General features: G+C 38.5%; 1 protein-coding gene across 4 annotated transcripts in view; it reads right to left on the bottom strand.

Moving 5' to 3' along the window:
- The window catches only part of trappc9 (trafficking protein particle complex subunit 9), a 205,402-nt gene that overhangs the window by 43,952 nt on the left and 139,009 nt on the right, over positions 1 to 22,441 (bottom strand). For all 4 annotated transcript variants that reach the window (XM_008421343.2, XM_008421344.2, XM_008421345.2 and 1 more), the window contains 2 exons: positions 20,047 to 20,200; positions 12,935 to 13,025 (listed from right to left, as the gene is read on the bottom strand). In XM_008421343.2, coding sequence (XP_008419565.1) covers positions 12,935 to 13,025; positions 20,047 to 20,200 — 245 coding nt within the window. The remainder of the gene's footprint in view (positions 1 to 12,934; positions 13,026 to 20,046; positions 20,201 to 22,441) is intronic.

The following is a 22,441-nucleotide window of genomic DNA, read 5'->3' as shown; positions in this document are numbered from 1 at the left end:
CCGTTGTGTGAGAGTTATGCCTCCAACCTGGACTCAGAAAAAAGCTGCTCTGACACAACCGTCACTTGAGCGCGACGACGTCTAGCTGTCGGTCCCCGGACTGGGGAGATCTGGAGTTGCTCTGAAAGTCCCACAGCTCGTTAGGTTCCAGTTGCCTCAGGTTTGTTTAAACATTGCCAACAGATTTCATGATAATGAGAAAAATCATCTAGAAGCAACTATTAAGAAACTGAAGGTCTTGGGTTACAGGTTTCAAATGAAACTGTGTTCATCAGCAAAGAGGGCGGGCATGCATAAGACTCATGGAAGCTGCATTATAAATTGCTAATTAGCTTTCATAAAATATGTGTTACTTACACTGTACGATAATAAAATTAAAACCATTTAATGAACTGTTTGTGTGTTTTGTCAGTTTCTTTACACAGGAAATTGTAACAAAGAAATCAAGACGCAGTCGTACCAAAATATTTCGTAATTTCCGTAGTATCTAAATTAAGGAGGCAGGGGCTTGTACAATATCTCCAGACTCGCACCAGAGGTTAGAATCGCTGGTGTTCAGAAATGTCAACTAATCTGTTTTTACACATGGAAATGGAGCCTCGTTTCCACTGAGCGGTACAGCATGGCTCGGTACGGTTCTTGGTGCCATTTTTTGGTCTGGCGTATTTAGCAAAGTTTCCACAATCAGTTGAGTTGTTACTGGATAGAAATCCAAGCGCCTAGCATCGAGTCAGACTAGCGAGACGATCAATGTGAAGCACACATTTTTCTGTCCCCTGATTAATGGATTGTGTCGTGTAGCTTCGCCCAGCCGTACTATGACACGTCCTACAACTTCAGGGGTCAGGAATGGTGGGAAGTGAGTCGGTTGTGAGGACCGCTTTTACAGTGGAAACAAACAAAGTAGCATAAGACTCTGTTGAGTGTTCTATGACGTAAACATAGAACGCACAACACAATGCAACTCATGGAAACTATGACGAACATTCTGCTCAGTCTGTTGTTTTTGTTGGACTCAAAACAGAAGAGTCAAACGTGACGCAACCAGTGACTCCATCCTTGAGCCAATCAGTGACAGACTCGGCACACTTGGAACGCCTGCAAAGTATGTTCTAAAATGTACCACGTCTTGAATTTCCCTTTGGGATCAATAAAGTATTTCTGAGTTGAATTGAAGCAACCATTACCATTTGGAAATCCTTATAACCAAGGTTGCTGAGTAGGCAGTAGTGGAAAAGGGTCACTACATTTATTTTATTTTTTAGCTATTTTTTTATGTCCTAATGCTCTCATTATGGCCTACTAAAACCCATCAAGTTCTCATGATTCCACAACATAAACCCCCAATTATCACGACTTGGATCTAACAACAGATGTCTCTGTCAGGATTTCAGAGCATACAGTAAATTCGCCGTGCACACAGGCCAGTCATTATAGTATAAAAAAATTAATTCAAAACTTATGTTTTGTGCATTTTTAAAGCAATTGCTGAACTCTCAAACTCATATCATGTGTAATAATACTAGAAGTCTCTGACAATGCTTGCCTGATTTTAGACACCCTAGTATTGTCTTAATCTGTTGTGGAGAAGACCCAGAAAACAGTTTGAGTTTTTTTTCCCCCTCTTAATCTACTTGGAACAACTTTTATATCTTTCTGCTACTTCTGTTTCCCATCCCTCAGGTTTAAATGAATGGGTGCAGATGTAGTGTGCTATCTGTGGCAGACTGGGGGAGTTCTGATTTATTTCCACCGCTCGCCCAAACTGACGCATTGACAGTCTGTATTGTTCTGTGGCCATGATAAATGCCCCATAAACAGACACTCCAAGCCTGTTAAATGTGCTAACTCTACATTCACACAGGGCCAGGCAGAAAATGAAACTGGCCAGAAAGGCAATCAGAGCGGGTTGCTCTCCTCTGTAGTCTCATTTCCACATTAAAGCCACCAGGATGAGGGGATGAGACTGGTAATTTGAGCCAAAGTAGAACGACCGACCCTTTTATGCTCGCTTTCACTAATGTGGAATAAATATATTTATAGTGTTTTGTTAAAGAGTCGTCTGTTATGCTAATCATTCATGAAGCGACGTGTAGAAATCCTTAAATCGGTCGCATAATGGCTTAAACGACAGGCTAAAAACATCTGAGAATAGATTATCTGTAGCTCAACCTTTAGGAGGAAGCATTGACTCGGTGCCACACTGCCTAAAGATAACGCATATGTCACACACACGCAACTATCTTTGTCTCCATCCACGCACCGACTGAGCCAATCTGAGTCAGCACTGCCTCTGTAAATCACAATCAGAGGATTTAGAGACGGAGGGAGCGTTGTCATAGCTCGCTCTGGTTTCAACAGGACGCCGTTCAGATAGCTGACGGACAGAGTTTCAGGACGGTGCAGAAAAACAAGCAGATAAATCAGGTTGGTGCACCTCATCGCGCCCACCGGTTGGCTCTATGGGCCACAACGTTGATGCAAATTTACACCTATTGGCATTCTGATGGGGGCAATGAGATGTAGGGTTTGCATGTGTGGGTATGCCTTTGGTCATGTTCCCCTAGAAAAGGAAATGTGTTAAGTTTTGGGGGTAAAGGTGTAGTAACAGACTGGGATGTAGTAAAATGTTGTCCTTCCTCATAAGATACAGACATTGATGAAATGGCAGAAGGTGTATGGGACTAAAGAAACGGTAATGTTCAGTGAAAATTTCATCATCTGAGTTTCTCCTTCTAACCCTACAAACGTTTTGCCTCCCTCTCTCCCTTTGTTTTCCATCTGCTGGTACATTGCATTTGAAATAAACCCAAAACAATATTTAATAAAGGCTTAATTATTTATTGATTGGTAAAAATATTAATTTCAATATGGCGAAAAAAAAAAAAAAAACATCGTAATGCCAAAACTTTTTATTTTTTGAAATTGCCGTGCTTCCATTAAGCAAATTAATTCTCGAAATGTCAAATTGTGCAATTATACGGTCAATGGAAACGCAGCTAGTGCTTTAATTCATCCTCGTTGTATCTGTAAGAAATAACGGAGGCGCGCCGCTGCTGATGGATGCTTTCCCTTCCCGGCAGCCTGGTGGAGGACCGGACTGGCTCCGCAGTGAGCTGGGCTGAAGAAAGGCTTTCTATCATCTCCCACAGGTGCTATCACTGCAGTGCAGATAACAGCACGAGGAGCTGGAAGTGATGTGCCCACCGATGTGACATATCACCAGCTACAGGTGCAGTGGAAACACTTCTCTGTCATCTCAGCCCCCCTCTCTCTCTCTTTCTCTCTCTCTCAGGTCGGCGCTCCTCGCTCATCGCCGGCGTAGGACTTGAGCGTTGGGCGGGCCGGGCCGTTCTCGCAGCATCGTTTGTCAAACCTGCCGTACTCGTAGCAACCGAGCACCTGACGGGAGCTTAAAGGCGGATTATTACGCAAGGCGTCCCTCGTGTGTGTGGAGAAAACCACCACTCCGGAAGACCATCTGTGGGTGTGTGCATGTGTGTGTGTGTGTGTGTGTGTGTGTGCGTGTGTGTGTCTGTGCGTGTGTGCGTGCGGGGGTGTGTGTGTGCACAGCGGAAAGGGGAGACAATGTGTGAGTTGCTTCAGAAGTGCCGTCTTATTAAATTATCTCTCCGCTTTTTACAACGAACCCCGCTCCCCACCACCACCTCCACCCTTCTCTTTCCATCGCTCTCCCAGGCTAAACATTTGTCTTTCCATTCATGGCTGAATTTGTATTCCATTGAAATGTGTTCCTGGGGAGGTAAGTGGGAGCAAAGTCCACGTCCAAGCCGACTGTTTTTTCAGCCTCGTCGCTTTGGTACAGCCATAAAAAGGCAGACGACACCACGAACCAACAGCAGCTCGCGCTTTCAAAGGAAAATGTACATAAGGTTGTCAAAGCTAACGCATAAAATTAATCTAAGAGTTAATATGACTTACTGGAGTTTAATCTCAGTCTCTATTTTGACCTAAAAGCCTCTCACCTGCGGAGGGTCACTCAGTTCGTCGCAGTGTGTTACACGACCTTCTACTGCGGTCAACAATGCAGAGTAGCAACAGTGAGTGAGGGAAAGAATTTGCACCCAATGGCTACTGTAAGGAAGTTTGTTTTTAAGTCTCCAATATCAGGAGGTTGTTCATGGTTAACAGCAATCAGGGGAAAAAAAGTCTGTAATGCGAAGGCAGAGCATTAGAGCCATAATAAGAAAACATGAAATATTTTTAAAAATTAAATTACAAGGATAAACTCTTAAAATTACAAGAATTAAGTCATGATATTAATAAATACATAATAAATTAGTAATTTAATAACTTTATTCTTGCAATGCTACAACTTTATTCTCATATTACTTTGACTTCATTATCATGGTCTTATTTATTTATTTTTAATTTTCTTAGTGTGGTCCAAATACTCCTGTCATATAATACAAATGTAAATTTTCAGAAAAAAACACAAATAGATTTTAGCTAGTCTCATCTACTTAATTAATGAAAATGTTCAACTGCAAAGAAACAAACATACTGATAATTTAATGATCGTTTAAGGGAATAAAATGGTAAAATGTAGGAGTGAAAAGGAAGCTTACACAGACCTTTTACCCTTTTTGTTTTGTCACCATGATTCTGTCAAACTGTGATATTGCTACATAAACCAACTTTTTTAGTCAGCTTGAGGGAAAAGTGAAAAAACGACTCCTTTCTTTCCAAGAGTTAGATACTTCTGTCGTAACCTTTTCTGCAACATGAATCTCAGTAATTAAATCTCAGCCTGAAAGCACTTCCTGTCTGGAGCAGCCGTCGTGCTCTGCCTCAGCCCACCGATGGGAGTCACACCTACAGAGCGCTACGTGTTGATTCGTCAGGTGACTGTTTATCTAGCAACACTCCATTAAGCTGACATAGCGACTGCAATCACGAGGTGCATTTCAGCTAAGGAGCCACCATCAATGGGATATTTACACAATGTCAGGTAGGAAAACAAGGCAACCCGTAACACCTGTTGGGAATTTTTTCTTTAGGACTGTATGAGAGATGGAGCAAATTATCTGCCTGAGATAATTGCATTTTAAACAGTTTAATATCAGTGTATGAAAGATAAAAAATAAACTCAATTAAAATGGCCATTGTTTAAAAAGCTTTAAATCTCAAACCTTCAAGCCATTTTTAATATGATGAATTATTTCAGAGTTGCAAACACATACAAACTTACAAAGTAGGTTTGTTTCTAATGGAAATATCTTGAAATAAGCTATAGGAGCTTGTTTTAAGTGAATAATTCCTCAATATTGATGAAAACATACAGTTTGTTTCCTTGGCAGGTTATTTCACTTATAACAAGACATTTTTGCCACATTATAAGTGAAATAATCTGGGGAAAAAATAGTGGATTTGGGTCACATTCGGCTGCTGTGAACTTAGCTTAAGTCACACTTGCGATCAAACCAGTCACACTTTAGAGACTTGATCTAAATATTAGTTACACATATATTAGCTAAACACTCTAGAAAACCTTCTCCTGACATAGGAAAGCAATGTGAGCCTCCACTTCAACAGCAATGATGAACTTTAACTTGATTTTTTTATGCCAGATTCAAAAGGAGTTTTCACATGTATAAACCCACACCAAAAAAACTTGAGATGTAAGAAAGATTATAGTAAAATTATAAGCTGTAAGAAGAGAACAACTGTTACTCTCAATTAAAAGAAAATTGGTTAGAAGCAACCAAGAAACAACCTGATATAAACAGGAAAGTGCTAGAAAACCAACCCAGAGTCAATCCACTGTTACATGAGCAAATGACTAAAGAAAGAAGCTCCTGGTTCAAAATAAACAAAATCAACTCGTACATGGAGAAGCAAAATACTTTCTGGAGATAAGTTTCTTTGGCCAGTTGTGTCAAAAACTGATTCTTCTTGGCCACAAAACCAGATCTGTGCCAAAGAATCCAACCAAATTAAATGGACCTGTCAAACTATAACACATTTCAATCCAGAATTATGGCTTAATGACAGGCAAAAAATAAAATAAAAATAATTGTGGTTGAGAGAAGTTTCACCTTCAATGAGTGAGGGTATATGTAAATATTTGAGCCAAGATGGCTGATTCTGACCCTGCGTAGAGAGTCAGTAATACATTGAATCGTTTGCACAGGATTTCAGTTTGTTCCAAGTTAGTTGAAGTTGCATAAAACTAAAACACGTACGTGATGCTGTATATTCTAAAATATGCTATGACCAGTCGGATAAGTCACTAAAAAAATGATTCCCTTATTCATCTGTAGCTCTGAACAGAATTTCATCACACACAACCTCATTTTATTACTGCCTCACTGATGTAAGTATAAGCTGATCCCTCCAAGGTATAATTTTTTTTTAGTAATGGCCTCTTGTTTTCTCAAGTCTGGAATAATAATGAGCTTGTAAACAAACACAAAGTCATAAAATAGACTGACACTTTCAATGTTCCCAAAAAAGTGGAAGCTGAAGGATTAAATATTCATATGAGTTTCTACAGAGACGAATCAGGAGGCATCAAGTTTCTCATGCTGCATAATTGGCTGATCCCAGACAGAGATGTCAGAGCATCTTTCTTTTAAATTCACCCTGAGGTACAAACATGTCTGACTGAGAAAGCAGTCATGCCTTTTACTCATCAAATACTTTGCTTCAAAAAAGTTAAGGAGTTTTTTTCCCCCTTTGGTTTTAAATTTTAAACACTTTCATTGATTTGAGTAATGTTTTTTTTAATCAACAGCAGGTCTCCTCTACAAAAACAAACCATACTTTAAAATGTTAAAATGATAATGAAACATGCATAATCAACTGTGCTGCTTAGGCCTGGTAAAATAAGTGATACTGGTTAAACTAATAAACTCTCTGTGTGAAATTTATGGTCCTTTTGTCACTGACCTTTGCATTTCACCTCGTATGAAGTTTAATATTGTGGTGGTGTACAATCCACCATCATGTTGCAGCACAACTTTTTATCATAACTTAAAGGAATTGTTAACAAGATTTAGAAACAACAGTGAAGTAATCATTTTGGGGGATTTTAATATAAACTGGATGGACAATAAATTGATAAAACCACATGGAGAACTGACAGCAAAATTTGATTTTCACCAGTTAATCAATAGTCCCTCTCGTATCACAAAAAACAGTCAAACTCTAATAGATAAAATTTTTTCAAATAAACCTGGTCGAATCATAAAATCCTATAACTTGGTGTGCGGCTTATCTGACCACAATATTACTCTCATTGCAAGAAAATTATCTCAAAATTGTTTTGTCAGTCGCTATAATACACAGAAACAGACTGTAATACAAATTCTAAGACAGGATGTACCCAAATTTGAGGCCGAACTAGCTAAGGTTAATTGGGATGACTTTTCCAGCCAGAATCAGATAAATGATTGCTGCAATACATCTATTCTTAATGTTTGTAATACTATGAATAAGTTTCTTAAAACCCATTCGAAGGGACGAAGAAAAATACAGCTACCTTGAGTATCGAATGACATTCGGCTGTTAATGAAAAAGAGAGACTATGCTCTAAAATCTTTTCTTAAAAATAAAAGGACCACAGATTGGCTACTTTTTAAAAGTTTGAGGAACAGAGTAGTTAAAGAAATGTACAAATCTAAAGCTAAATATTACACAAATGTCTTATCAGAAACTGGAGGGAATGGTAAGATGATCTGGAAACAACTAAACAGTTCACTGAATCCTGATGCACGCACTAAATATAAATATGGACTTGCAATAGCAGGAAAAAACATAACTGATCATGCTAAGCTAGCAACCATGTTTAATGATTTTTTCCTCTCTTCAGTTAAAGACTTGGCATCAAAGTTTCTGCCAGCTCCAATGGAAACACACGGTACAAAACTGACCAAAAAGGGTTCTGATTTCTTTGAGATTAAGGAAATTCATTGCTCTGATGTTCAAAAAACCATTAACAGCTTAAGTAATTCTTACGCAAAGGATATGTATAATTTAGACGCTATGTTTTAAAAAAAATACAGTAATATTTTAGTAGAACATTTAACTCATATAGTTAACATTTCCATCAGAACAGGACAATTTCCCGATGCATGGAAAAAAGCTTTGGTGAAACCGATTTTTAAATCAGGAAGTCCACATGAAATCAGCAACTACAGGCCAATAAGTCTGGTTCTGGTCATGTCAAAAGTGCTGGAGAAAATTCTGGAACAACTACTACTGCATTTAGAAAGTAACAATCTTCTGCATCCGCTTCAGTTTGTTTTCAGACGTCAACATTCCACAGAGACTTCTGTAAGTCTGCTGCTTGAAAAGGTTAAACAATCACTTGACAAGGGACAAATTACTGGTGCAGTTTTTCTTGATTTGAAAAAGGCCTTTGATACGGTGAATCACAATTTATTGTCCAAGGCTTTCATCATTTAATTTCTCAGAACGGTCATTGTCTTGGTTTAAATCATATTTGAAAGATTGTGAACAATGTGTTGTCATTAATAACAGTAAATCTGTCTTCTGCAAAATTGTAACAGGGATTCCATAAGGTACCATCTTACGTCCAGTCCTTTTTAGTTTGTATGTTAATAGTCTTCCTGAAATTTGTCCTGAAGTCAATCTGCAAATGTTATGCTGATGACACCATTGTTTATACATCGGGCAAAAGGGGTATTGTTGTTAGTCTTCAGAACAGTCTGCAGAGATTACCAACATGGCTAAAGGATTCTTGCTTAACTCTCAATACAAAGAAAACAAAGTGCATTTGCTTTTCAATCAAGAAAACATCATTATAGTCCTTGAATATTCAGATCAATGGGGACCCTATTAAACAAGTATCACAAGAAAAATATTTAGGAATAATTCTGGATGCTCAGTTAAATTTTAGGAGCCATGTTGATAAAATCTGCAAAACTGTTAGATTGAATATAAATTGTTTTAAAATGATTAGACATTGTTCGACACTTCACTGTGCAGAGATGTTTTTGAACTCACTGATCCTCACATTTTACCTATGGAGCTACTGTCTGGTCTCAAGACTAATCAAACTATACTCAAACCATTAGCAAGTCTATATAATCGGGCCTTAAAGGTTTTATATCAAAAGCCCATTAGATTCCATCACTGTCACATTTTGGCTAAATTTGGCATTTTAGATTTTACAAATTTTCTAAATTATAATGTTTTAAAATTGATTTTTAAGTGTTTAAATGGACTTGCACCTACACCATTAAGTGATTGCATACAGAGACTGCAGGGCAACAGCAGATCTACCAGAGCAGATACGGATGGAAATTGTAAGGTCCCCTTTCGAAGAACAACTTTTGCCCAAAGTGCTCTGTCTGTGAGAGGATCTGCAGTTTGGAACTCACTTCCTGTTCATTTTAAGTCCGTAACTAGTTTTAGAACGTTCAAAAATCAAACAACTCTGGTTATGTCAAAAACAGAACTGCACCCATTTTTGATGTTTTACATTTTACTGTTTCTATAGATTATGTTGTGCTATTTCAAATGATTATCACTTAAATTTTTAGAATTACTTTTTAAAAGCCCATCTAGGGACAAGTGCTGCGAATTAGCCGTTGCTATTGCACCATGATGCAAACATGGGACTGCTGTTTTATTCAGTTTGTCTATGTCGATGTGTGTCTGTCCCTATCAAATAAACTTTATAAATAATTCAGCTAAGGGTTTAAGAACAACGGGGGCTCGTCCGGGATTCTTTTTTTTTTTTGATGAATAGATGACTGGATGTGTACTATTATGACGAATGTTCTCGATGCTTAGGTAGAGCTGTTCATTCTTCAAGAGCTAAGTTATTTATTAGTATGTAGACAGACCGATAGATAAAGATAGATATGTGGTAGATATGGTGTCAAACCTTCCACAGGACATGAAGCAGCCAACTCTAAATACATCTCAGAAGAAAAAAGCTGCTCTAAATTTTTTAATTTGCCATGGACTTGGCACCTTCATATAGCTGAGCATAATACTGGATTTCCTTTAGGAAAAAAAAAAAAATCACAGCATGTGCTGCTGCATTGCTCGTGTTCAACCCATGTGAGAAGAAAGCACCCTGTGTCCTTGTCCATAATTTATGAGACCTCAGACCTACACTTAAGTGTTCATATCACCCTAATCAACCTTGAGTCTTAGATATTTTTAGGTACATGGTTATGAAAAGTCTACCTAAGAATATGGTTTATAAGCAAAATTGTAGCAGGCCAGCAACACCAAGGATCACATGTTATACCTATTTTTAAGATCTTTAAATTATTTAGCAGACAGATTTGATTTTAAAATGGCTCTAATATAAGAGTAGACACAGCCTCCCAGAGTAGCTTCTGTCAGAAGCAATAAGAATTGATGGACCTAAAACACAAGACTGATTGACCAGTTCAATAGAATATCTTTTTTAGTCATTTTCAATTTTTTAAAACTTTTTTTTAGTATAATTATTAATAATTTTATCCAAACTATTTTGCAAGCACAGTAATCATAATTATTTTTATTGAATATCAGAAAAATGTTTCCTGACCTCCAGATGGAGAAATAACCCTAAGCACAGATCAAAGAGAGTGAGCAATAAAATTAGTTTAAAAGCAACATTTTACCAGATTTTTTTGTAATCTATTAATTATCTTCAAACATTTCTTCAAGCACGTTCTGCTTTAGTCTGTTATGGTTTTGTTCTTTTACACATTTTCAAATATCATTTTATGTATTTTTTGTCATTTTAATTTTTATTTTCATGGTTTGTTTTTGTGAATCACTTTTCTATAAGAATAATTATCCACTTGATTAACTTACAATGTGCCTTTAATCAGAACTTAACTGAAAATGTTCTCCAAGAAAAAACAAAATAATAATTTTATTTCTAATACTACATACAAACTAACAGTAATACTTCATACAGAATTACCTTGAACACAGTATTCCCACAGTGAAGCCTGGTGTTGGCAGCATCATTAAGTGTGGATGCTTTTCATGGACAGGAAAATAAGACATCATAACCCCTGATCAAAATTGTGAGGGGATGAAATGACTAGCAAGTACGTGGACAATGAATGCCTTTAAAGATGAAGAGATTCATTGAAACATGTAAAAGGGATGAAAAAACTTTTTTAATAGTTGCTGTAGTCAGACTCAAACGTTCTAACAGTAGCATTTAAAATTCTACACTTTAAAGAGAACTGGAACGATCCAAACCATGGCAAGACCAGACAAATTAGAATAGAAAAATGTTGTAAACTTCAGACAAGCTACAGAAAACTACAGCTCAATTCCTAGAAGGTGAATTAGGATTTACAGGATCTCTGTCAGAGTAAGACTTACACAGCAATGACAGCTTTAAAAGCATCCAATTGGGCAAAGGATTTTTCACACTGGATAATGATTCAAATGTATCCATAATGGAGTTGATGAGTCTTTTGGCAACACTGATAAAGACATCCTAATGGGCTGAAGCTAATTAATGGGCTTGAAATCAACAACTCAATGCACAGCTCCTTTTGCAGACCTCCTTAAACAACACTGGCTGTAAATCCCTGCATCTAGCTGCTACACATCACAATGAACAGCATCATAAAAAAACATGTATGTAGATATGTACAGATAAGTCAACTGGTGACAGAAATCGGATGATCAGGCTTAAGGCCTGATCAGTGACGGGCCGGTCAGAAACCCGAAGAGGCCTGGTGTTTTAAACAGCAGGTTACGTCTGTTTGAGTGGAAGTTGTTACTGACTAAAGAAGTCTCAGAGTTAGCCATTTTCTATGGCGCGTTTTTAGCGCCATGCAACACCCACCAATCAGTGGCTGCTTCCATTCTGAAGCCGGTTATCTGATCTGGTTAATGATGTTCCGGTTTTAGTGCTGAATAATCTAGTCCATGTTTAGAGTCTGACCATTGAAGTTTTTAAACTAGAGCTAAGTAAAGACGTTGAAGGTAGTGAAAAATTAGGTGGAATCATCCTTTACACATCTACTACTGCCAATTGGAAGCCAACTTCAGCTCTGTGAAACACAGTACGTTTACGCTTGGTGTCACGTTGGATTACTGTAAACTGCATCAAAAGAACATGTCAATCCACGTAATGTACAAACACTGTACGCCAATCATTTATCTTGATTAAGTTTTCTTTGAAGAAATGCGAGTCTCGCCAACGCTGGGTGAGCAATCATCATTTTGGCACGGAAACCATAATCTCAGAGTTAAGACAGGAGCTAATGTATGTAATTTATAACCCAATAATGTAAAAGACCGTTTAAAATGTCCGCTTTGTAATTATGTTGTCCACTTTAAAAAGCATTTATTAAGCAATCTAAAATTATGTTTTTGCTTAGCATTTCTCACAGGTCTAAACTTTACAAAATGCTCCAACCTGCTGACGCCAGAGATCTGCTGACGTCAACAGCCTGTCGGCCTGTTTTACCATGATCCAGCAGTGTTTCCACCTTACCATTTGCACACATGATTTGTTGATTTTGCAGATTGCTTTTTTTTTTTTGCTAAAGCAGGGCAGCCCTGGGTGACGAATCCAAATGCTGCCAGTGACCGAGGAGAGGACGACGATCTCAAAAAACAAACACCCGCAATAAATCAAAGTGATTTGAGACGACGATCACAGATGGTGAGACCAAAGAGGGCTCGTACAATTTCTGAGTCCTCCGTGATTCACACATTCCCCAAGCTGCTGTCTACACTTCTCCAAAATAGCCTAGAGCCAATTATAAATGCAGATAAAAACATGGCTGGAGACGCTGGTGGCTTGGCCGCTAATTGACAGGTGAAGAAGATTTGCCTTTTTTTTTGTTTGTTTTGTTCTTTTTTCCACACACACCACAATGCATTTTGACTTAGTCCAACTTGCTGAGACCGTTGTCTTGGTGGTTAATCACTGCTGATAACTTCACAGACGTATTTGTGAGGGACTTACCCCACTGCAGAGGAGCGAGCTGCAGGTGCTCCAGGACCAGCTGGTTTAGGGCTCCCTCCACGCTGGCCTCTCCACGCCGCTGTAGAGATGGGTGGCTAGCGTTAAGGACAACAGCATGACTTGTTAGCAATTACCAAATTACTAACAATGAGTAAAGTAAAGCTCTACAATTATTGGAATTTATTAAACAACACATTATGTTAGACAGAATAGGGAAATTGTGACAAATCTACAAAATTTAGTTTATGTTCATGTTGCACATTCTGAGCCTGAGAAGATTAATTCACTGCTGAAAAGTTATCATAGGTAAACAACAGTACCTTGAAAAAGTATTACCACCTCTAGAACTTTTTCACCAACTTGTTCAGCCCAAATCTAAATGTATTTCAATGAGATTTTATGTAAGCCAAAACAAAATTGTGTTGTGGAAGGGAAAGGGCATGTAGTTTTCCAAATAATTGTTTGGGTGTACCAGCAGCAAGTTAAGAATGAGAGAATGGGGTTGAATACAGATGTGCACCCAATTTCTCAAAGGTGAGACAATGAAATATATTTATGCTTTATTCCACTCTATTCTAGTCTGACAGCCCACATACAATCCAGTAACTCCAGATGTAACTGTAACTGTTCTGTGAAAGCCTGAGAGGTTTATTTGGGAACATCGCAGAACAAATGGCATCATGAAGACCAAGGAACGCAGCTGTCAGGTCAGAGTTATGGAAAAGTTTAAAGCAGAGCTAGTGTAGACAACAAAATTCCAAACTCAAGTATGTCTTTAATCCAGGGTATGGAACAACCACAAATCTATGAAGAGTTGTCTATTCAAGTATACTGACAGGCTGGGCAAAGATTACATAAATAGGTGAAGCAACAACGAGCCCCTTGGTAACTCTGTAGGGGCCACTGAAATCCACAGCTCAGGGAGGATCATCTGTTGACAGGTCTACTTGTCCTCTAAAGCCCCTCTCCATTGTAAAGTCACTCTAACCGGTTAATGGTTCGGTTTCAGACAAGTTGGGTGTGTCTGCATTGGCAGCTTTTTCCTGACTTTATGGGTAGGACAGTGAGTGTGCAGGGGATCTGATTGAAAGCCTGATGGTTTCATTTTACGCAGATAAACTTGCCTTCACTCATCCAGTGACAAGCCAATCAAAACATGTATTCTGCTACATAAATCAATTGTGCACAATACCTGGCGTGACCCACCCTGAGGTGGCTTCAAAGGTTAATGAAGACAAGCTGGGTTGGGGATGAAGAACAGGTTACTAGCGAAGGGGCTTTCAGTGTTTAGAATTAGAACCTTATGGCAGTCTGTGAAGAAGTCAGCCACTGTTGAAAGAAAGCTTTAAAAAGTCTTGTGTGAAAATGACCAGAAACTGTGTGCGCTGCAAACAACCATCCAACACTGCAAAGAGAGAAGTGCTACGCCGAATCGGAGGCTGATAATGTTAATTCAATATTTGGAAACGTGACCGACACAAACTGAACAGCTTCAGTCACCTCCTTTGGTGCCATCGCTAAAACTTCAAGCTGAATATGAAACGGCGCAGAAATCAACGTCATCGTTCAGAACTCCTCCTTCTGTTTGCTGATTGGCCCGGTTGAAATTCTACCAGAGAAACCCAAGTCAATGGGAGGAATCCCAGATGGTGCCCTAAACGGAGATGACAATTGAGCAACATTGCATAGGAAGGCAATGGCCTCAGTACTTGTGATAGGACAGAATGTGTGAACAAGTTCAAGGGGAATGAAAACTTTTGCAAGAGACCTTAAGAAACATAGCCACCTAATAGGAAGCACCATCATAAAGTTTATAGTCACATCTATATACAACATTTTTAGTAATGCTTTGCCTGCTTTATGTACTACAGTCTTCAGTTGCTTTGTTGGTTTTCAAACTTTTACTTTGAAATACAGTTCTTTGCCAGGATTTGCCAGAAAAGGCTTGGGTCACTTTAGCAGCATGTTTTGGTTTGTAGCCCATCTTTTCTTTGTCACCTTAATAGATGAGTAATCCAGGTTCACTCAGAGCAGTGAGTGAGTAATACAAGAATATAGCATACGATCAGGAGAGAAAAACTGAGGGTCCTATGAATCTGAAGAGCCGAGAACAAATTCCTGATGCATAACACAAGTACTGACTTCTCATCCCCGCATAGCAGGATATAATGAAAGACCTCAACATTTCTGCAATTCTCACTATAAACCACAAACATGCCCAAAGCATTTTGATCTCTGAATATCACGGCTTTTGAAGTCATCAATGCCTCACATTTAGCTATGGGAAATTATTTGCTTTTGGTGCTTCAGCTGTGATATATGCACAGTTTTAGTCATTTGCACAGTAGAGCACAAATCCCTTCCCTAACTTATAGAAGCCATTAAAGATGTCAATATGTTAGTAAGACGCGGGTATAAAACTAATACGATGCAATAAACACACACTGTTAAACTGATCGCAGGGAAAGCTATCAACGCATGAATACTGCATCAAAACAAATACGACTGTCAGGGAGCAATTACCCAGATAATGTGTGATGATAAGGACAGCGCTGATCATTTACACAGCTGACATTTGGAATAATAGGTTAAGCATGAAGGACCCGTGTCTATTAACCTTTGAGGAGAGAGTACAATGTGCCCAGTGAGGAAAAGACAGAAAGCCAAGGAGCTATCGACGTGCAGACAAGATCGTGCCGGAAGGTTCTGCTTCTTCTGAGAAGCTTTCAAAAATATAATTGACTAATTGAGGAGCAAATTCACATCTAACAATTTGCACCCAGGTCTGATCTCAGAGAGCAGTGGCCATTTTGATCAATGATACTATCAACATTTAATACTTCTGATGCAAATTAGAGAGCCAAGGGGGGAAGTGAAAAACAGTGCTGTGAAAAAAAGAAAAGAAAAGAAAAGTGTGAGTGGGACTGGATGGTCTTTAACCAGACTAGCTTAAATAGCTTGGGGCTGATGGCAAACTCAAATGTTTTTACTAAACATCTGCCTTAATAGTCAGTGGGATGTTTAAAAACTCAACATAAAACTTTAGTTACTACATGTCAAGGCAAATTTTTAGTTTCTTAAGGCTGAGAAAGAGCGAGAGAGAGCAAAACTTTGAAAGATGACAGGAAGGTTGAATGAATAACAGCCATGTTCTGCTTTGAAACACGCTGGATTTTTGAAAATTGCAGAGTGAATGGTAAAGATTTATTTTATCTTAGAATACACACAAAACAGGTAGCGTGTGCAAAATAGATGTAATGGTACTTGCTAATATGAGATGCTAAAGACAGCTCAAAATGTCGCTTCATCATTGCATCTTTAGAAGTTCTACAGAAATGTCTCTCACAAAATCTGCAGTTTTTTCCAAAACTATTTCACAAATTTTAAGTCTTATTGTTCTTGTAAATCTTGTACTTTCTTGTCTTGAGAGTCACAAGTCTCATTACAACTCTACCTGTCAGTCCCTGGTTTCTTCAAGCTTTATTAAACATTACTTAAACAATTTAATACTATTTTGAGATCATTAAGATTTAATGACTAACGAGTTATGAAAAATAATCAGATTTTCTCTTATTTTTAACTTTTATTAGAGATTATGGAGTTAAATGTAGACTTAGCAATATAAATTGTACTGTTTTGTGTCTGGTTTGTGACTTGAGTGTTGTTTTACCTAGCTATGTTACCAAACCATCCCTATACTTACAGCAAATAGTGCATAATGTGACAGAAATCATGAAACAAATATGTGTTACAAATCTACACAATATGTTTCATTTATTAAATTAAGTTACTGAAATAAATAAACTTTCCAATGAAATTCTAAATTGATTTAATGGGCTTGTATTTTTGTAATATTTAAGATCTTTGAGACGAGTGTTTTAAACTAAACGTGTGGTTCTCAATATGCAGACTTTTTTTTTTTTTTTTGCCGACTTTGTACTGAAACAACAGACTTAGGCTCTCAGATCATTAGTTTGTTCTCCAACCAAGAGTTCTGGCTCATGCAGACACAGAGAGAAGAGCCGAGGCGGTTAAACAGACAGGAGGATCTTGACATCTAAGTTTAGAAATAAAACAAATAGACCCAGCTGAAGGAGTGCAGCTGAGCTCAGAGCCTCCAAGGTGATCTGGAGACTCTGAAACAGGTCCAAACACTCCAAAGGTGTTCACTTAGGTCAAGTGCACACGCTGCCGCTTCCAATATTTTAGATAAACTGCAAGCATTATTCTGGCTGTGGCAGCGTTACAGAGAGGTTCAACAATAACTAACCATGAAGCAGATCTTTAGTACCAGCTTAGGTCAGCTAAAGAGAGAGAAATGAACGTCCATGCTGTTAGTTCACAGCGTGACTCCACAAGGAGACCATACACTCAAACAAATACCATTTCCTGTCATCCCATGTAACTGTCTCAGGAGACAATGACATATAGAGAGCCTATTTGCTCTGAAAAATTACGACTGGAAAAAAACTTCCTAATAACAGGAGCAATATTGCGTTGGAGAGCTCATAACTTACAGATTCAAGTAGACGTTACTTTGCTAAAGGCCAAGCGAGTGCTTCAGAGAACTAGTACAGGCGGAGTGATTAAAGCTCTCACTTGTCTTGTTTTTCATGTTATGAAGTAAAACCCAGCCTGCAGCAGAACTTACATTACGCTGTTTCAAAGGTTACAGACAGCTGAGCTTTATGTGTTTGGAAGGGCAACTCCAACCATTTATCCAGTCTTAATGCAGGAAACGTCTGCATCAAGACTGGAGTTGACGATAATCTGAAGTACTGGTCAACTGAAATTGGTTTAGTGGCCATCTGTCTAGGGAAGCTTAGACATAGATCACTTTAGATCCAAGGAGATGCTAAGTGTAGAATACAGTCATGCAAATTAGGGGGCATCAAGCCAACCAATGAGGACTACTGAGTACGCCCATGGATATGGGTTTGGCGTATACTGAAGTGAAAAAGTGTCTGCCAGCTGGTCTGCGCTGTTGTATGAAAGGTGTGTGCGAATACGAATATGCCGAAACCACGTGACTGTGTGTCGACTGTTCGGCTTTGGAAGAAGTGTGTTGGGGACTGACTAAATTAGGTCAGGATGTTTGAAAATATGGTTGGAAGAGACCACAGTTAAGCTAGATGGACCTGTCAAAATAGGAATTACTGGAAATCTTGGACAAATAAGAGTTAAATGAGGAGCTGTCAAGGAATAGGAAAAGAAGAAGAGCACAGAGAAGTCATGTGGATGTAGGGAGAGAGGAGAATGACAGGAACAGGAAGATATTGGCGGCAGATGATTTGCCGTGACGACCCTCAAGAAAGTAGGCAACAGAAACGGTAGAAAGGCTGCAAAGCAGAAAATACGGTCATGGAACTTTTCTAGCAGGTTGAGGGTATATCAGTGATAGAAACAAAATTTGATTTATTTGCCAAACCAATTGACTGCTTCATCCTTCGATCAATCCAGGAACACTTCTACAAACAGACACTCTCCAGTTCATTCTGAGCCAAACCAGAAGATATATTGAGATCCTAAAGCAGGTCCAGGGTTTTCTCCCAAGAGGACATGCCTAGGAAAGCTCATAGGGAAGATGCCAAGAATACTTCCTGGAAGCACCTTATCAGACTCCATTAGATGCCAAGGAACAGTTCTACTCCAGTTTCCTTCTCAACCCAGAAGAATCTCATTTCAGCTGCTTGTAAGCAGGATCTCCTGGTTTTGGTCATGTTCTGAATGAGGGTTGAAACGTAGACATAAAAGCTTTGTGTTTTTCGCCTCAGACCTTTACCACTACGGACCAGAGTCATGCCAACTACTATCAACAGAGTGGAGCCAGACATGTTTTCACTGTCTGAAAATGTAAATGTGGATATTATTCTGATGTCAGTTGTAACACTAAACTACAACAACACTTCTTTGGTCCTTGTTTGGATTTCTTGCTTTGTTTTCAGAAAAGCTTGATCAAGTTGTGGAAGCCGATTTTCATCCAGAGGGGGAAAGAAAAAGAATGCATCAAGCTGGCAATGCATAGTGTGTGATATGCCAGAGCGCGGTTGGCAGGGTGCTAGGAAGGTAATTGAAACATATGGACTTAATGAAGATTTATGGAAGTAAAACAGATTTTGTGAAGCAGATGGTTTTCATACGTTTTCCCCTAAGATGTTAGTTTGGGAGAGAACAGATTTGCAAAAATAAACACCCCTCTGATAAAACTATCCCGTTTCTATTTTGTTCAGGAGTTTTTTTGAATAGCAATTTAGGGGAGATATGACACTTATGCTTATCCAGTTAAATTACAAAAAAAATGTAATCAAACTACAATTTAGCATTAAAAGCAGCATGACATTAGTAGCCCAAATGGGGAAAGTATTAGAATCCAAACAACCAAACGATCATGCTTTATTGATTGGATAGATACAATCGGACATTTGGAGACTTTTCTATTAGCAGAGGCATTATCTACTCATAAAATTACTGGAACTGTTATCTAACATTTAATAGATAAAATGTAACAAAAATAATTTTGGTCTCTGGAACAAATAAAGAAGTGGAGTGTTTCCTAACTTTTTCCTGCTCAATAAAACAGCTCTGATTTATACCCAGAGGTATAGTCTTGACACCTGTGGAATGGAGGAAAGCTTCATTGTGGTCAAAGAGAACTCTGGAGGCTACAACATTTGCATCAACTGTTTTAAGTTTGAGCAAAAAACAACAAAAGCTCTGGCACAGATTTATAAAACTATTCTTAATTCACGGTTGTTTCCATGCATGATATGTTTACCCATTAAAAATTAATCTGAAGCCGACTTAAACTTTCATCACTGAACAGTAAAATGCCTCTTTAGAGTCTGAAAGAAGCAGAAAAACTTTGGACATTTGCTTTTTCATCTGTCAGTTCACGCAGGTTCTCTGCTGGCCAGAGGGCATTCTGGGTAAACCACACAGATGTGCAAAATGGCTGCACAAAATGCTTTCAACAAGAATTCTGTAGCTGTAACATTGGCAAAACCCATAGGATCTTATGAAGGCACTGAGGATTGTAACTCTGTCTTTTTTTTCAGGACCACCACTGTTACGACATTACAATCCTGTCTGATCAGTAACCTCTGCAAGGATATTATGTTCCAACAGATGTCCAGCTTGCTGTTGATCTGGCAGCCCTGGGCGTGCTGTCGCTCCTCCTCCAGCTGTTTGGGGCTGCTGAAGAGGGCCGCCTCCTGGTCCAGCTGGGGCAGACTCTCAAAGTCAAATTTGTCGACCTGGATGGCCATCCTGTAAGAGTGGGTTTGAGAAAAAACTCACTGATTTAACTTCCAACTAGCTGATGAACATTTGCTCTGGATTACATATTAAAATAACACAGTTCTGCTATTTTCACCTTTGACAACATTGTAGTGCTAAAGGTTAATTATTTGGGGTAATGTCCATTAATAACTTGAAGACAATACATCAAAAATCTTCCTCTATTTCTTCTTCCTGTGGCATGAAACTCAAACTTTTAGTTACAATAAAATAAAGCAAAAATCATTGTTGTTTAATGTCACCAGTCAAGTGGTGTCAGCACTTGACTGGTGACATTATTACTGTATGTGGATTGGGATGAACAGTATAAAACCTACATTAGTTTTTGTTATCACCATTTTGTATTTTTCTAGATATTTTGTTCCATGACACTCAATAATACCCTGACAACTTATTGTTGTGTGCACAGTATACAAGTGACCCCAAGTAGTGAAAGAATTATTAGGTAAATTAGCCATAACATGGCTTACAACCTCTTCATGTTGGAGCCACTTTAAGCATTCAGCATACTGAGGTGAGTGAATCTTGATCAGTGGAGACAGAGTACCTGTTCAGTGTAGCATGAGATTAAGTATTGTATTAACGGGTCGTTGCTGCAGCATTAGCATAGCCATTGTCATGGGATATCCCTATGATGGATCTTCAATTTGGGAATTTTATATCAAGGACTGTTTTCATGACCAAAAAAATGCCATAACATTGGCAGCAATGGAAGGCAACGTTGCAGTGTTGATTGCTTAAAGCACCATATCTGCATACGCCATCAAAATGGGAGGCAAATGGACAAAGGTAAGAGTGGGTAATGAATTTACTGGGGAATATGAGTCTCTAGAGCCATACCAATTACTGTTGGCACAGTGATTACCTGCATGGCCCTTTATTGACCTGAACAAAAGGAATCCCAATCAACATTACCAACGCTAGGCTCTCAATACAACACAGCTAATAAACTGATTGAAACGTTGGATGACTTGTGTCTCAATAAACCAGATAGAATACTGACCAATATATTTTAGTAAAAATGTTGCTGCATTGTCATTTACTTTCTCTGCTGACTTCAGCTGGTTACATAACTGAGCACAACATTTCACCAGTCCCACTGGTTCCTCAACACGCAACTGGAGCAACTTTACCTCAGTGTTTTCAAGGTAAATAAAACACACACACACACACACACCCACACACAAAGTGTGTTTACTGCAGTCCAAAATAATGCAGAATATACACCAGTTTGCATTAATATAAATATCGATTGGATTAAAATTACAGTCTGTAGTCAACCCAAACGTGATTTTGAAAACCAATGAAAAAAAGGAATCGGAAAAAGTTAATTAAAACAACTGGAGTTAAACAATCCACTAATGCAGTGTATGAAGAAAAATGATACGAAAGGCATATTTAGTTTTGCAGGTTTTCTAACTGGAAAACCAGCGTCGTTACTGTCCATTCTTCCCCGTTTGATGACAACCAGATCCAGCTGCCTTGTGTGCCGAGACGAGTCATAAATTATTCATCTACTCTGAACAAACAGCTCCAGGTTGGAGTCTGCTAAACTGCTGGTGTTGCTAAGTTATATATTAACAGAAGGCAGACTGTTCTCTGCTTGTTATTTGCCTGAGGTTACATCAACTCTTACTACACTGTGGTTTCACCTGAGTTATGCGCATCAGAATGACCCACAATATCACTTCTTATTGCTCCACAACATGCAGGGTCTTCATTCAAGGATGTTATTAATTGAACGTACTGGTTTGGGAATTAACTTGGCAAGGAAAATGATCAACTGAGATAATTAGACTGCTTACGACTGGAAGGTCATCAAATGGTTACTTTATGTGCAGGTGGATGACTCATTTATTGCAACATGACGTTGGGTGTCCTAAAAGGCTCTTATGAATAAAATCTGTTATCATTATCACTCAGTCATTAGTAACAAGATTACAGGGTTGTTGCACATTTTCATGTCAAAATACAGTTCCATCGTCTAATTTCCAGAGTTATGGGTAAAAATTGACAAATTAAAACAAAGAAAGGAGAGAAAAAAACAAGCAAAAGAAGGATAGAAGAAAAAGAAGTGAACGAAAAAAGGAAGGAAAAAAGGAAGGAAGGAAAGAACGATGGATGGATGGATGGATGGATGGATGGATGGATGGATGGATGGATGGATGGATGGATGGATGGATGGATGGATGGATGGATGGATGGATGGAT

This window comes from Poecilia reticulata, linkage group LG11 (assembly GCF_000633615.1).
Source record: "Poecilia reticulata strain Guanapo linkage group LG11, Guppy_female_1.0+MT, whole genome shotgun sequence".
Taxonomy (NCBI): Eukaryota; Metazoa; Chordata; class Actinopteri; order Cyprinodontiformes; family Poeciliidae; genus Poecilia; species Poecilia reticulata.
This window is presented reverse-complemented; position numbering and strand designations above follow the sequence as displayed.